This window comes from Tachysurus fulvidraco, chromosome 5, assembly GCF_022655615.1.
Source record: "Tachysurus fulvidraco isolate hzauxx_2018 chromosome 5, HZAU_PFXX_2.0, whole genome shotgun sequence".
NCBI lineage: Eukaryota > Metazoa > Chordata > Actinopteri > Siluriformes > Bagridae > Tachysurus > Tachysurus fulvidraco.
In genome coordinates this window covers 26,253,297-26,270,493 of record NC_062522.1, presented here as the reverse complement: position 1 = coordinate 26,270,493, position 17,197 = coordinate 26,253,297, and the positions used below count along the sequence as shown (strand labels likewise).

General features: G+C 38.1%; 1 protein-coding gene across 5 annotated transcripts in view; it reads right to left on the bottom strand.

The window, feature by feature from the left end:
- caskb (calcium/calmodulin-dependent serine protein kinase b) overlaps window positions 1-14,397 on the bottom strand; it is a 61,502-nt gene extending 47,105 nt beyond the window's left edge. Inside the window, exon 1 of one of the 5 annotated variants that reach the window (XM_027133414.2) lies at window positions 13,541-14,397. In XM_027133414.2, the coding sequence (XP_026989215.1) occupies window positions 13,541-13,599 (59 nt within the window). In that variant the 5' untranslated portion in view covers window positions 13,600-14,397. The remainder of the gene's footprint in view (window positions 1-13,540) is intronic. The other 4 variants (XM_027133420.2, XM_027133418.2, XM_027133413.2 and 1 more) reach the window with 4 other exon arrangements.
- Window positions 14,398-17,197: the final 2,800 nt, after the last annotated feature.

The following is a 17,197-nucleotide window of genomic DNA, read 5'->3' as shown; positions in this document are numbered from 1 at the left end:
AGTGTTTCGAGTGAGTGGTGCTGGCCCACATTCAGAGCAGCATACCAGACAATATTGACCCCCTGCAGTATGCCTACCGGCCCAACAGGTCCACCTCGGACGCCATTGCTGCTGCCATCCACTATTCCCTCTCTCATCTGGAAAATAAGGACTCATACCTAAGGATACTCTTCATCGACTACAGCTCCGCCTTCAACACGGTTATCCCCCACAAACTCACCCACAAACTGTCCACACTTTGTCTGCACCCCACCCTCTGTGACTGGCTCCTAGACTTCCTGACTGGCAGGCCGCAGCCTGTCAGGATTGGTAATAGGACTTCATCCAGTATCATCACAAACATTGAAACTCCACAGGGTTGTGTACTCAGCCCCATCCTCTACACCCTGTTCACTTACGACTGTGTCGCTTCCCACAAGGACAACATCATCCTGAAGTTTGCGGACGACACTGCAGTGATAGGACGCATCACTGTCGGTGACGAGGCAGCCTACAGGAGGGAGGTGGCCAGTCTGGTGTCATGGTGCGGAGACAACAACCTCACCCTCAACAAGGACAAGACAAAGGAAATGATAGTGGACATGAGAAAGGAGAAAAGAATGCATCAGCCACTGTTCCTCCGGGAGCTTGAAGTGGAGAGGGTGAGCAATTTTAGATACCTGGGTGTCCACATCAGTGAGGACATCACTTGGACACCTCACGTCACGCAGCTGGTCAAGAAGGCCTAACAGCGGCTGTATTTTCTGAGGAGGCTGAGGAAGTTTGGCATGTCGCCTGAGATCCTCAGAAACCTCTACAGCTGCGTCATCGAGAGTGTCCTGACCAACTGCATCACTGTGTGGTACGGCAGCATGGACCGCAAACGTCTGCAGAGAGTGGTGAAGACTGCGGAGAAGAACATCATGACTTCACTGCCCTTTCTGCAGAGCATCTACCACCACAGAGTCCACAGTCCGCTGCTTCCATTCTCAAAGACCCCTCCCACCCCCAGTACGGATTGTTCACACTTCTACCCTGTGGACGGAGGTACAGAAGTGTGAAATGTAGGACCTCTAGACTGAAGAACTCTTTCTTCCCCTCTGCCATCAGACTCCTAAACAGCTGATAGGAGTTTGCAATTATGGACATAACTGCTTAACTGTTTACATGGACATAACTGTTTACATTGAACTACATTTTTTGCACATTCATTTTCTCAGAACTGCACTACCTCACCAAGAACTGCACTACCTCACTTTATTGCCTTATTCGGCACTGCACCTCTTATTGCCTTTATTAAGAACTTTATTTCTTTTATTGCTCTTTTTTATTCTATTTTATAAATTTTTCATTCACACATTTTGTTTTTACTTTTTACTTTACTGTATGACATTTAGTGTGGACAGCAAAGTAAGAATTTCATTGTGCAGGGCAACATGCTTTCTGTCTGTGCATATGACAATAAACACTTTGAATTTGAATTTGAATAAGTTGTATCAAGCCATGGCAATTCACTTGTTGGTTGTCTATTCCTTGCTATTCTATACAGCTCGCATTTAAGACTAGATAAAACATTAAACCCTCTCATGGCTAGTTTCTATTGAAGGCAAAGTCTACAGAGCTGTGTGGCATGTTGTGATTTCTGTTATGTCAATTCTGTTCTCATTTTTTCTGTCTTCACCCTGGATGGTGTATTGTGATACCTTCATCTCTGCCCTGTGCTCCACTTTTTCTACAACATTAAGTTAATATGTTAAATTTTTAACACAAATGCATTATTCATGGGGCCCATTACATATTCAGTTATGCAAACAAAAATCTAACAGAGCTCACATGGCCAACAAGGAACTTTTCCAATACTTTTGATCACTTGCCATGGTCTAAATTGTTTAAGACATCTAGATGTAAAATATCAGAAAATGTAAACTAAAATTTTGATCCATCTCATTCATCTTTTGATTCCAAATCCAAACATCAGCACTGTACAGACAAAATCATACTTTTGGAAGGAAATTTAATGTGTGCCCTTATTTACTCGAGCCCCTTTTGAGACCACCTCTCACCGTGGCAGAGAGGGTTTTTTTCCCACATCAGCCAGGTTGCTCTGAAAATTAGAAAAAAGATTAACTCATGTCTATGCTTAACATCCTGATCATCATTAACTTTTTGGATGCTCTTATCTCACATTACCTGAATTCTAAATAGCCTCCTAAGTAGCTCAGTTAAGTATTTCTTTTCAAACAAATGCATCTTCTCATTCAATACATTATAAGCACAGCAAAAAAAAAATCCTTTCACTTCATCTGATATGGAATGTTTAAAAGGCACATGGGTATGATGGTCAGGTGTCTGTAAAATTAGGCAATATAATCTATATAAATTTGATCTATTTTAGTTATTGAGTATAATAGCAAATCGATTTATCTGCATGTTACTGTGGATGGACAACATGGTTTTGGAATAAACATACAGCATAATAATTTGGGCTGCATTTTCCTTGAGTGACAGAATGCTGATTACAGAGAACTTACTGAATGTTTTGCACTTACAGACTAGCATAGACAATGATGAACTAATTTGTCTGCAATTGATAAAACATCTGGAGTGGCCATCTGTGCATTCTTGAGCAGGAGTCATGTTTTTGAATTACTTTATATAAAAAGGTGTAAAGTGATAATTGTATAGCTTACAGCTACATACTAAAGATCTCATCCAACAACTTCAATGCAGCAAAATTGCTAAGAACACAATTAAATCCATTAAGACTAATAGCCATCCTTCACCACAGTCATCCTCAGCTTCTTGTAAATAAAACATTTTGAAACAAAAACGCAATTATTATTCATTTGAAAATGTGGAAGAAGGAGCCAGGTAAAGAGAAAGAGCATGGAAAAAAGCAGCCTTCTAAATGGAGTGAAATCGTCCCTCCTGCAGAAAGCACCCGCAAGAACATGATGCTGCCACCCCCATGCTATAAGGTTGAAATGTTGTTCTATGGTTCGCCAGCCTTACCCTTTTTCATCCAAACATAATGACACAGGACTTTTCCTCACAAAAGCAATGCATATGCTCTATCAGTGGCTTCTTTCTTGCTGTACAGTCTCTCTGGATATACAATATTGGAATACACTGTTTGGAATGATGGATTCGCACAATTGTTTTGAATATCAGTATGCTGCAGCATTACAATTTGTCTTCATTAAACTAAGGGGCCTAGAGGAATTCGGCTTCTTGCATAGAGCCCTGACCTCAACTCTACTGAACCACTTTGGGATAAAATGAACACGGACTGCGACGGAGACCTTCTTGCCTGATATCAGTATCTGACCTTACTTATGTTCTTGTGGCTGACTAGGTAAATCCCCACAGCCATGTCCTAAAATCTAGTGTAAATCCTTTCTATGCGTTATTACACCCATCAGTCATAACATGAAGGCCACATAGTTAATATTGTGTAGGTCCCTCTTGACACCTGTCTAAATGTCATGCAAAAGCATTGCAACCCTACTGTCCATTTTTGAAATCTATACCATTTTTCCTACAGTCAGAGAATTCCACCCCTGCCAGTGGTCAGATCATACACATCAAGAGTGATCACTCTTGGATTCTTTTGCTAAACGTTATGGCTCTTATTTCATGTGATGACTTTGGCAAAAATTTAGGGCATCTGTGAATGTGAAGCACACTCAGTTCAAATCAATTTATTTGTATAGCGCTTTTAACAATTTCCCATTGTCTCAAAGCAGCTTTACAGAAGTATGGATGCTTGGGTGCTTGGCCCCTAAAATTCTGCTTGCAACTTTAATTTTACTTAATATATTTTTGACATACTATGAGTATCGCATTGCGTTAGACCCCTACATAATTAGATAAAAACCTAGCTATTATATTAGCACTGCTTGAGAGGCAAATAACAATTCTGGATCATGTGTCAATAACTGTTTTTTGTGTTATTTTATTTTTTCTGCTTTAATATGAATTCAATGGCCCGGATTAAAAATTGATTTTAAATATAAGTTCTACTTAATCATAACCTTGGACAGGTTCAAGAAATAGCATTTACAGGTTTTGATATTTAGGTCATAACACCCAACCACTGACTAGAAGAAGGCTTCATCTTGGTAGACATCTTCAGGACCAGAGTTTATGCAACATATTTTGTGATAGCGCCACTTGCTGATCAAAAGTTACAATAACATGTCATTTTGCAACTCCTCCTCGAAATTTTGGCCAATCACTAAATAATGCTCAAATCATTATGAGACCTGTCTAAACAAAGGTAATCAACTGAAATTTAACATTAACAGCCATGACCACAAACAGCAACAAACATCACCACGGCTCACAGAAGATGCGTGCTTTGGCCCACAAAACTGCTGTTTGCGTTATATTAAAGTGTGTTAGACTTTAATATAACAGCACAATGGAACCAGGGGAAACTTCACTTTGGACCAAGGGCAAAATAACAAACAGAAAATTACAATTTACTTGGACCAGCTGACGTACAGAAATAAAAAACAACCAAAAAACAATTCTCTTTCCTAAACTCCCTTTCCAAAAAAAAGACCAAAAGCCACACCCAGCATAAATGGCACAATGATACCCCTACTACTAATAAATATAGAGTAGACTGATATTTAAAAAAAATTAAAAGTGCCTATGTACAAATCCAGGCATCCAAATAAAACCAAGGGGCAGATCAAGCACATATTCAGGAGAGACAAAGTTCAAAACAAAGGTTATCACAGCCAAAAACATGTAACATACAAAGCTAGCACAACCACAAATGGAATGATGAAAGCATCAGGAAATCAAAGCTCCCAGCACCGCAATGATATACTGTCCCTTAATGATCATCTGGTCAAGGGTCGTCTGGGGCGGAAATAGCAACCCTTTGCTGATGGAGCAGCAGCTGTAGCAAAGCAGGAAGGTCCGGGATGGAGGATGCTATGGACCGACCTGCACAGACACACGTATACAAAAACACACAATACATACCCACACCTTGTGGGTTGTAAAAGTTGACATGTTCCCAGTTGAAAAAACCCTTGACTCATGAGGAGAACTGCATAATGGGTTTTCCAATTTTGTCAGATGCATTTGTTTAAAGAGAAAGCTCAGTCTGCTATTAAAAAGTTGCAATAGACACATTTTTCAAAGATATAAAAAGTATGCATGTTTTATGCATGAATAGCACTAAGCCTACTAATGGCCATAAAGTCCAAAATTCATAATGTTCTTAACATTTTAAGCCTTTAGAATAACCATTAGCCTTTTAATCTTTGCACACTTAAATTTTCATAGCAACTGATTAGATACACACTACCAACCAAATGGATTAGAATGGTGGATTTTTAGCATTTTAACACTAAACCCTGTTTTTAAGAACTATTTTATCCTTTACATTTTATAAACTAGATTAGACATTAAATTAGAAATGCTATTTTGGCCCACACTATAATTTGTTGTTTATTAATCTCCTGTTCCTTACAGATTATGCTACCACCAGCACATATATAGTATGTAACTATCTATCAATAAATCAATCACACACAAACTTGTGTGGATCCAAAGAATAATTTTTTTTCTTTAATTTTGTCTGTCCATTCACCCATAAGAAAATAAAAGTTCACTCACAACAATCATACTCACTATCCACTGTTTGCTACGGTTTTCTTGTAGTCAACTGTCCAGCAGGTTTGGTAAACCTGTGTCCAATGCAGACTCAGCTTTCTGTTCTTGCCTGAAAGAAGTGAACCATCCACTTGATAGATTGACATGTTGTTGAACCATCCACCAGGGACTGATGTGTTATGCATTCTGAGATGCCTTTCTGCTCTCTACAATTATAAAGTGTTTATCTGAGTAACTGAAACCTTTCTGTCAACTCAAACCAGTCTAGACATTCTCAGTCAACTATTCTTATCAACAAGGAATTGCCACTCACTGGATTTTCCATCTTCATCAAACCATTCTGAGTAACTGTAGAGACTAGTGATGGCCAGTTCGTGAACGAATCGTTCTTTTGAACCAGTTCTTTTTAGTGAACTGGATGAACCGGTTCACCAAATCGGACTGATTCGTTCTAAACAGTTCGTGACTTGAGTCAGCGCTGATCCACAAGTTACTAAAGTTACTCACTTTCAGTCATGCCTGACAGTCTGTCTGACTCTAAATAAACTAATATCCCGGAGTTATATGTAACTCCTGTACACTGAACTGACATGTTGTGCTGAGAGAACTGTGAGCGCGAGCTGTTGATACTGCGCATGCGTGAATTACTGAACCGATACAGCGAATCATCAGTACATTGAATGAGAACTGCTTGTTTCGGACGCGTCCGAGAACTGATGAACTAGTACAGCGAATCATCAGTACACTGAACTGAGAACTGTTTCGGACGCGTCCGAGAACCAATGAGCTGTTGATACTGAGCATGCTTGAATAACTGAACTGATACAGCGAATCACCAGTACACTGAACTGAGAACTGTTTCTTTCGGACGCGTCCGAGAACCGATGAACTAGTACAGCGAATCATCAGTACACTGAACTGAGAACTGTTTCGGACGTGTCCGACATACTGTTGATGCTGCGCATGCGTAAACCTTCAGAGCAAATTATACATATTGGGATATGCATAGTAACTAGTCATAAGCTATTAAACATTTTTATAAAAAAAAAAATCAATATATGTCACTCAATATATGTCAGTTAATTTTACTATTGACTATTGTGCAGGTTAGTCTGTATTTTTATATGCCGCTTTTTGTAAATTGATGAAGATTAAAATTGATGAAGATTAGTTTATTAACTTTATATCTTTAAGACACGTAAAACATCCACGTTTGCACATAAATGCCTGTACTGCGTGTTTTAGTTGCAAAACTTAAATGTAAGAAACGTATTCAACTAAAGTTATGATTACAAAGAACTTTTCGAATGTGTTAAATTGATTGTATTAATATCTGCCGGCAGCAGGATAATGGAATTTGCGCCATTACGTCATTGTGAATGACGTCATTACAGCAGGACGTAAAAGAACTGGTGAACTGGATTTTTGAACTGGTTCATTAAATCGAACTGTCCGAAAGAGCCGGTTCGCGGAAAAGAACCGAACTTCCCATCACTAGTAGAGACTGTTGTATGTGAAAATCCCAGGAGATTAGCAGTCCAGAAATACTGAAACCAGCCTGTCTGGCGCAACAATCATGCCATGGTCAAAATCACATTGTACATTTCAGATCACATTTTCCCCCAATTCTTATGGTAAATTTGAACATTACCCAAAGCTGACTGTCTCTTTTTTAATTTATGCATGACTTTCTAAATTAAACAAACTGGGCAGCAAATACTGTCTTTGTCTTAACTGTCTTGCAATGCTCCAGCTACTATTAGTAACATATTAGTATACAATCCTACAACATTGTTATCAGGGAATGCTATTGTCCCAACATTTTGTTATTAATAATGTTATTATTATTTCTGTGGCTGTACATAAAAATTGAGGCCTATAAAAACAAACGTCAGAAGGATCATAGATCCTATAAAGGAATAGTGTACTTGTGGGTTTGGAAAGCACCAGCAACGCTCCATGGCGGCCAAGTGCTTTTCCTCCAGACTGTAATACATTGAAAAATTGATTACACTGCACTTATTATTTCAACTCTTAAACTACAACCAACAAATTCACAGTCAATCCTGGACCATGCATATATATTTGCATGATTTATTTTCTACAGGGAAGCTAGAGTGATGTCACTAAAGCAAACTGGTTGATTTTGCTGTTTGAACAAAATATTTTGGTAATCTGCATCCTTCCTCTTCCCTCTCCTTCACTCTCTTTCTCACACCCTCACAGGCACAAAAAAACACCTTGTCTCCTCAGTACCCTTAAAGGAGCTGTGTCTATTTAACACTAGAAACTCCAAAGATGAATCCCCACATCCTACCTCACATGACCATGACTGCAGAAAGAAGAAAAACAAATTTGTAAAGGAATAAAGATGAGCTTTCTTATAATTAAATGGTTAATATCTATATGGCAAAAGTATGCAGAGAGTATTTCATTTCAAATATTATTCAAAACTGTTTACTTCTTGTGTGCCAAATTAGCAATGTTTACATGCAAATATTTTGACAAGTATTAAAAATAAGGGGGGGAAAATCCTCTCGATTCTGCAAACGTACTACGAATGAAATATCATTAATGCGTCCCTTGACTAATCATACTCATTACTTCACTGAAACCATCTGCCATGAATTCCTACAGAGGGTTCAAGCCAGAGGGGGAAAACACAATCAACGCAATTAGACACCTTTGGACACAAGGTTGTGACACTTCATTTAACTCATATATTAAACCTAATCTTTAAAGACTTCCTGTTTAACATTACATTAGCTTTTTATCCCTAAAAATCTGACAGTGACTGAAAATATTTTAATAATTAGCAGCTCAAACTCATTTTACCAATTCTGTAACACTTTTACATTTTTACATTTACAATCTTTGCTAATTGAGCATATGACGACAATAATCCCATGCAACAACCTGGGAGCATTTGCAATTGGATCTTGCCCATCATATCAATTATTAATAAAAAATTAAATAAAACGTAATATACAAACAAGAAATTGCAACCCACCATTGAAAGCATTTATGAAAATGCCAGGATTGTTTTTATTCTGGATTTTTTCAAATTTATTTTATACAACGTCCAGAAGAGCTAAACAAATAAAATTGAAACGAATTAAAAAAATGTATGAAGCAACATCCAAAGAAGCAAATGGTACAAGTCCTTAAGTTGCGCTGACCAGTGGAACATTACAATAGAAAGATTTGTTTTAAACAACAACTAAAATACAATAGCAAATATGACCTGCTCCACACAAAGATTTTGATGAAAAACTGTACAGAAACTAGAGAGGCAATACAAGTAAAAAGACAAATTTGAAGGATCTGGATTAACAACAAATCTACAACAAATCTCTGGACTAGCGGAAAAATGGCTGTAACTGCTCGGGGCATAACAAAGGATTGGCAGGTGCAGTCACAGAGCCTGGACTGTGCAAAACTGACCTTAACTGAGATGTTGGGAGGCAGTGGTGTCTTGATATACATCACATGAGAGCAATTACTGTACAACTAATAATGCTGCAAATAACAAGGACTTCTCTGATTATAACTGCAGTCCATACTTTGTGCACAATCTTGATTCGGCAATTGTCAATGCTGAACATGTCGGCAATGCCTTCTCTCAGCTTTATTAAGTTCCAACAAACTGACAAGAGAGAAGACTGATTTTGGTCTACAACTACACAAACTGATACATCATGAACATTGGGGATTAGTATATGACATGACAACTGATAACAGAAATTAAATGCCTTCTTTAAACCATTGTTGCGTCAGTCAGCTGTATGATCTTTGTCTTTATCGGAAATCATTTGAAGACTTTGGCAGGAAGGAGTTAGTGTTGCGTCTGTGGTGAACTCAGAGTTTGCGCTGACCCATAGGTTCCTCAGGAGCTCTCGGGTGCACAACAACAAACTGTTGTAGAAAGGACATTATTTACATTTATATTATTTTCTGTCCTGTGTCAACCAAATGAGGAGGAGTTCCCTTCTGAGTTTCCTCTTAATTTTTTCTCCTCATATAATCTCAGGGTGTTTTTCCTTGCCACCGTCATTTCTCATTAGGGATAGATGTTAGAGATAAATAGTTAGATCATTTTATACTTTCTCTATTTTTTTCTCTCTTCCGTTTCTATACATCTGTAAAGCTGCTTAGAGTCAATGTGAATTGTTAAAAATGCTATACAAAATAAACTGAATTTAATTGCCACCTCAAGCCTAAAGAATGGGACATAACTTCATTGGAGACACTAAAAAATGCTCTTTTCAGTCCAAGGGATTTCACTGAAGCATCAAGTAGAGGGCAGCATCCCACAAGATCCCCACTCCTCCCACTGCTCGAAAACTGAAACAATTTTAACAGCATCTATCTCCGACAGCAAACAGAGTTCACACTTCAATGATTGCATAAGATGTGATTTGCAAAGCCAATTCAAGAAGGAATAGTTACAGAGGACTTAAGATACATAAATGTAGCAAGATTCAAAGATATCTTTGTGTCTAATGTACAAGAGGTGGAAGTGCGGTTGCAGCAACAGGTTGTAGAACATGTGGTACATGCAGTCCTGTCAGTGAAGGTCCAAATCCAGTCAGGAATAAACTTTGACTTTTGGCTTAATTATGGAATTATAGTCACACAACTGAGGATGATGCTACTGTCTCTGCAGAACCACAAACAGAATTACAGTACAGGGCTCCAGACTGCGCCTTAACTAGGTGCATTTGCAACTAAAAATATTATTTTGCGACTGATATTTTTGCTGAGGTTGCCAATGGCGACCAATCAAATTTACACGTTATGATTATATTTTTTATGTTATGTGCGTGTTCTGTGAGCAGTAGCCTATCACATAATTTGTTGTGTTGACGTAATAAAATGAGATGCTGCGCGTGAACATTTCACTGAGTTAGAGCGCCAAAAAACGAATGAGCAAACCGAGAATCAGCTTTCCGCGCCAGAAAAACTGTCAAAACGAAAAATATACGATTTTTTTAAACAATCCTCATCGAGCACCAACGCTGATGACACACCTGCTTGTAAAAAAGCAGGCTCCAGCAGCTGTGCCACCACGCCCGCAAGAGAGAACGACAGAGAGACAGGAGATCATCTTTCCGTGTCAGTCAATGAGCATCGTGCCGAAAGACATTTCACAGCTTCTTGGATTCAAGAGTTTTCATGGCTGAGGTATGATAGCGAAACACGGAAAATGTTTTCATTACAGGAACTAACTATTTCAAAAAAGAGACCGTGAGAAAACACGGCGATAGTCACAAGCATAAAAATGCTCGGTGATCATGTTATCGCGAAGAGTGCTCCACAGACTACAGCATTAGCACGTGCAGTTTCTCAAGCATGCAAACTCTGTGAAGAAAAATAATGGAAGGATCTAAAAATTAAGTTTAACACAGCCTATATGATCGCATGTGAGGAGCTACCATTCACAAAATTTACCACTCAGGTGTTACTTTTGAAGAAAAACGGACTTGATGTGAGCAAAACGTATGACAACGACACATTATAATTATTATAATTATTATTTGCTGATTTCTTTTGATTTTCCTATGGTGTGTCAAGGCACTGAGAAAGGCAGTGGGCTTTAAAATACATCCACTCCATTTGACACTAATTTGCTGATCAGAAGCTAAATGCCTAATAGCTTGACTTCATTTTCAGGAATCTTTCAAACTGCCTAATTACTCGTGTCCTTCACAAAGTGGACATCCTAAATGACTTGACAAAACTACAGTTTGCTACTTAGAAATCTGTGAATTGGATTAAAAAATGCTTTACTGACAACCTAAGTGCATGTAAACTTCTGAACTACAACACTGGCCTTGCTGTGAGCATCAGAACAGTGCTTCACAATGACTTTTTTTTTGACAGTTGAATGGCCCACATTTAAGAGAATAAGACCGACACAGCTTTGATGTTCTCTTGTTACTCTGAGAAGTAGCTTAGCTCTGATCTGAAGCTTTTAAACATAGTACTATATATACACTGTGAAATATCTACATCTGATCAGCAAATAGCCCAGAAAATGTTGAAGGGTGGCATTCACTTGCTAAAGATATATTTAAGGAACCTAGATAGCTAGAGTCTAATTACTGGTAATAAGCAATATTACAAAAGAGCACTCAGTAACTCATAATGACATACAGTCATATGCATGTGATCTTGTTCTATATTTGCATGTATACTGTATATTTCCTGCATGTCCTGTATTCACAGTGTGTTGGCTTTCGTCCACTGCAGGACCAGATTGATCACAGTAGAGATTTACCAATGTATGTATTACACTTTTGAACAATGCATGTTGGAGTTTGTATTGCAATTTCACTACATTTATGTGTAAAACCAGGAAATTTATGATCTTTAAAATCTGCCAAAACACTACACCAGGCCAGCCAGCAGCACTCAGAAAAGTGCAAAGGAAAGACATAAATGTAAATATTTAAAGAAGAAATTGACAATATTGAGATTATTTTGGTCTCCCAGCTCCAATTAAGACAAGGGTTTGCATCAATTAAAAAAATGATGGATTAAAACTAATTATTTGGTAATGTTATAATATTTTTTAGAAACAGTAATGGTTATCTTGCAGGAATTTTTATGTAGTTAGAGAAATGAAGAAAAGGCTGAAATGAAAAAAAAATCATAAAGACTGAAATGAAGAAAATCATAAAGACTGATATGAAGAAAAGCATAAAGACTGATTTCATGCAGGTTAAAATAAACATTTACTCATGTTTAATGATGATTTAATTTCCAGTTGAGTTCCTGAGCTGTAACACTGGTCTCAGTAACACTGGTCACACAGTGATGTACTGTAGTGATGTACTGAGACACAGTGATGTACTGTAGTGATGTACTGAGACACAGTGATGTACTGTAGTGATGTACTGAGACACAGTGATGTACTGTAGTGATGTACTGAGACACAGTGATGTACTGTAGTGATGTACTGAGACACAGTGATGTACTGTAGTGATGTACTGAGACACAGTGATGTACTGTAGTGATGTACTGTAGTGATGTACTAAGGCACAGTGATGTACTGTAGTGATGTACTGAGACACAGTGATGTACTGTAGTGATGTACTGAGACACAGTGATGTACTGTAGTGATGTACTGTGACACAGTGATGTACTGTAGTGATGTACTGAGACACAGTGATGTACTGTAGTGATGTACTGAGACACAGTGATGTACTGTAGTGATGTACTGTAGTGATGTACTGAGACACAGTGATGTACTGTAGTGATGTACTGAGACACAGTGATGTACTGTAGTGATGTACTGAGACACAGTGATGTACTGTAGTGATGTACTGAGACACAGTGATGTACTGTAGTGATGTACTGAGACACAGTGATGTACTGTAGTGATGTACTGAGACACAGCGATGCACTGTAGTGATGTACTGAGACACAGTGATGTACTGAGACACAGTGATGTACTGTAGTGATGTACTAAGACACAGTGATGTACTGTAGTGATGTACTAAGGTACAGTGATGTACTGTAGTGGTGTACTATAGTGGTGTACTGAGACACAGTGAAGTACTGTAGTGGTGTACAGAGACACAGTGATGTACTGTAGTGGTGTACTGTAGTGGTGTACTCAGACACAGTGATATACTGTAGTGGTGTACTGTAGTGGTGTACAGAGACACAGTGATGTACTGTAGTGGTGTACTGTAGTGGTGTACTCAGACACAGTGATGTACTGTAGTGGTGTACTGTAGTGGTGTACAGAGACACAGTGATGTACTGTAGTGGTGTACTATAGTGGTGTACTCAGACACAGTGATGTACTGAGACACAGTGATGTACTGTAGTGGTGTACTGTAGTCATGTACTGAGACACAGTGATGTACTGTATTGATGTACTAAGACACAGTGATGTCTTAGTTACAGAGATACTCACTTCCCGATCACCTCACACAGCTCATATACATCTTCAAACAGCACGTCGTCGTCAGCCATCGTCCAGCGGCAACCCTGCTAGTGATCTCCGGGGAAAGCCGACAAAACCTGCGGTGTGTTTGTGAACCAAATCGACGACTGCAGCTTTGTTTCGTTCTGCGTTTTGATGCAAGCACAATATCACGAGGTTGCTATTCACTGTGTAATGCACTTATTTCCCGTTCAGATGATAATTCCCAGGATGGAAGTTGACAGAATCCGGCTAACTAGTTTAGCTTATCTTAGCTTAGCTCAGCTCGCCTTGCGATGTGGTTATCGGGCTTGACGCTCCTCCGCCCCACCTTCTGCTTCCTCTGTAATCCGCTGATCCGAGATGACCACAGTTTCGGGAACGTCGATTAAAACGCTGATCCAAAGATGATGTCGTCGGTGAGAAAGAAACCGGTTTTCCGCCGATTTGGCAGCAACATCCGTAGCGCGGCTGCACAAGCAGCTAATTAAAGACCCTCGCTTACTGAAAATGGTTGACAATCTAACAGTGGCTAGCAGATTAATAAAACGGGTACGGAGCCTTGTGTGTAACGTTTCTCGGTTTATACCGTTAGCTGCACGAATCCCTGTAGCTTACATTACTCTAACAAGGCATATGGTGCCCTCTGAAACTGCACAACACGCCCTGGTTCTAATGGATGCAGCGTATTCCAATAAAATTTCCGAAATGTAAAGCTATCGGTTTTCTTCTGGCCTTCGTTCCCTGAGTGCCAGTCTGGTGCTCAGAAGCTGTTACTCCTGTCCAAAAATCCAATAGCTCCTCCCTATGAAATGTATGAAACTAGATAATAAAGAGCCAAAATGGCGGCATTTACGCATTCGAATTCCCGGATGAATCCAATAGTTGACGTACAACACTTGAGCCAAGATGGCGAGATAAGGGCGCGTCTCATCGCTTAACGCCCGGCAGTTTCCTAAACACTCTTCTCCCTGAAAATCCATCACCACAAAACAGCCAATCCTTAGAAACGTTATCACAAGGTCTCAGTAGTTTAGTAGATCATCACTTTACGTCAGTGTCTGGAAGTTTTTTCTAGAATTAGAAATGTGGTCAAAAAACACTCTTTTTACATATTTAAATATTAATTTACAAAAATGTAAATAAATATTATCTACTTATTTAAATATTAAAATAGCAATCTTGTATCAAATTGTATGTAGATGTATTTTTAATTTATAAATGTATTTATAATATAAAAACAGTTGTCAAAAGAATTATACTATTCATACAGCATAAAAAGCTTTTCCTCTAATACATTTCCATCATGAGAAATCATTGAGCTGCACAAACTGATGTAATAAAATTTCCTAGGATTGATGAAGGATGATGGAACAACAAAACCCTCTGATTCCCCAAACACCCGACACCTAAAAACCCTCTGTTCTTAATCCAATTCCCAGAACAGAAATTCTGCAAAAATGTCCATATGTACAGTTTGCAACATCTATAACAGATTCTAAGTAAAATCTGTCATACACCTTTTGTCAATTTTCTGATTCTGAACATTCTCTTTGGTGAAAGCATTTTCATACTTCAACATTTTATGATTACCTGAGTTTGCTTTACATGGGGATTAACTTGGCAGTGAGACATTTCTTTTACCTTTATTATGTTTTAGGAAGTGTTTGTTCTTTGCTGTAGTGTACAGGTCTTCAGGCTGTTGGCACAGTGTTTGTGAACAGGAAACAGAATCTATAGGTCCTCAATGGGTATGATCTGTTCTCAGCCTGTACTTCTTGGACCACCATTCACTGGCATTACAATATTGTCTCCCTATTGTATTTCTTGTGTTGTTATTCTTACAGTTCTGTTTATATTTTCCACTTGTTCTCTCATCTACCATTTCAGTCCCAGTTCTTTAATAACCTAAAGCTTTTCTATACACCAAGGTGGTAATAGAGTATTAATTTGAGTTACTATACTTCCTGTCAAACTTGGAACTTTCTGGGCAGTTCTCAGGCAGTTGTTCTTCTGGTACAAGTGTGGTTGTGGTTCATTCTATCCAGCAGATCAGCAGGTAATCTTGACCATCGATCTGGTATCACAGTCACCTTAAATATATTCTTTGACAACAAAGGGTGGAAGGATAAATCTTCATACTAAATTCATTTTTTTGTACTTCTTCAGATGGTGAAATAGGGGACTGAAAAACTTTTTTTTTTTCAGCCTTTTATCCATTCTGCCTTACTAAATGTGTGAATGCCTACCTAATATATAACAGGGCTTTCGGTAATTTATGAAATAATTGACCTTAGTTCAGATGCTTAGTTCAGTGAATGACAAGAGGGACTTTGCACAAGAATGTGTACCACTTATTTATTTATCGATTTATCTGTCTATCTTCTTACATACATTCTACCTGATATATCAAGTCAGAACACCATGATATCAACATGAAGAGATTAAAGAGATTTAAGCAGCAACAAAAAAAAAAAAAGATAACAGCTGTTGATGACAGAAAGACTGTGAAAACTATTAGGAAAACCCCCAAAACAGCAGTATGTGATGTCAATAACAGAGTAGGGTATCTACCTTTCAAAGAAGACTTCCCGAGCACAAATATATACAAATATGTACCACAATATGCAATCCAGTCATCAGAAGTAAGAATAAGGAGGATAGATCAAAAATCACAAAGAATTACAGAAATTATCAACAAAAGTTCTGAACCCAATATTACCTGCTACAAAACTGATAGAAAAGTAAAGATCTGTATATTATCCAAAACATATTATCCTGTCTGCCAATTTACAGAGAAATGCATCCACTCTTATTAGGAGAAACTTCATTATGCAGTAAGACAATTACCTGAAACACACTCTCAACAGAACGTCATTGGGGGAAAGTGGAAGTGGCTAGGACAATAACCAGAATTTAACCAGATCACTGATTACTTAGTAGAAGCTGGTTTAAGTGCTGCAATAGATTTGTCTTCTTCTTGTTGCTTTCTATTCATTTCAATTTAATTTCAATTCAATTTACTTTTATAGCACTTTTAATAATTGACACTGACTCAAAGCAGCTTCACATACATATAGAAAAAGAATATAAATTGGAAACGTTAAAATCAAATGACTATTTATCTCTGACATCTATCCCTAATGAACAAGCCTAATTGTAATTTTTTTCTGCATTAAATTTAATCAATTAGATTAAACTGTAAGTCTTGATCAAACTGTAAGACATGAAACTTTGGCAACAGGTGGTACTCCCTCATGCAAGTGAGATGGGCCCGATTGGCCCAAAGGTGGCACTAAAGTAAAGTGTATACATTTTGGTCCCAATGACCTGAGTTCTACAAACTAAAAGCAAAACCAGTGATACCTTGGAATAATTGGAAAGCGCTATTTTGCTTCACTCACAGATTTTTTGTTAATTTGCATGAGCTGCAAAACCTTAAATGTCCTAGGATTTTTAGCCTATGACACTCAATATTAGTTTATTTAAACAGCTGTACATCATAAGTGCTTTGCACATATTCACTAGAAAATTTAAGGGCACATACAGGTAGATATTCTTTTGGGGTCTTTTGCAAATTTACATTACATTTTCATTTACAGCATTTGGCAGACGCCCTTATCCAGAGCGACGTACATGAGTGCTTAT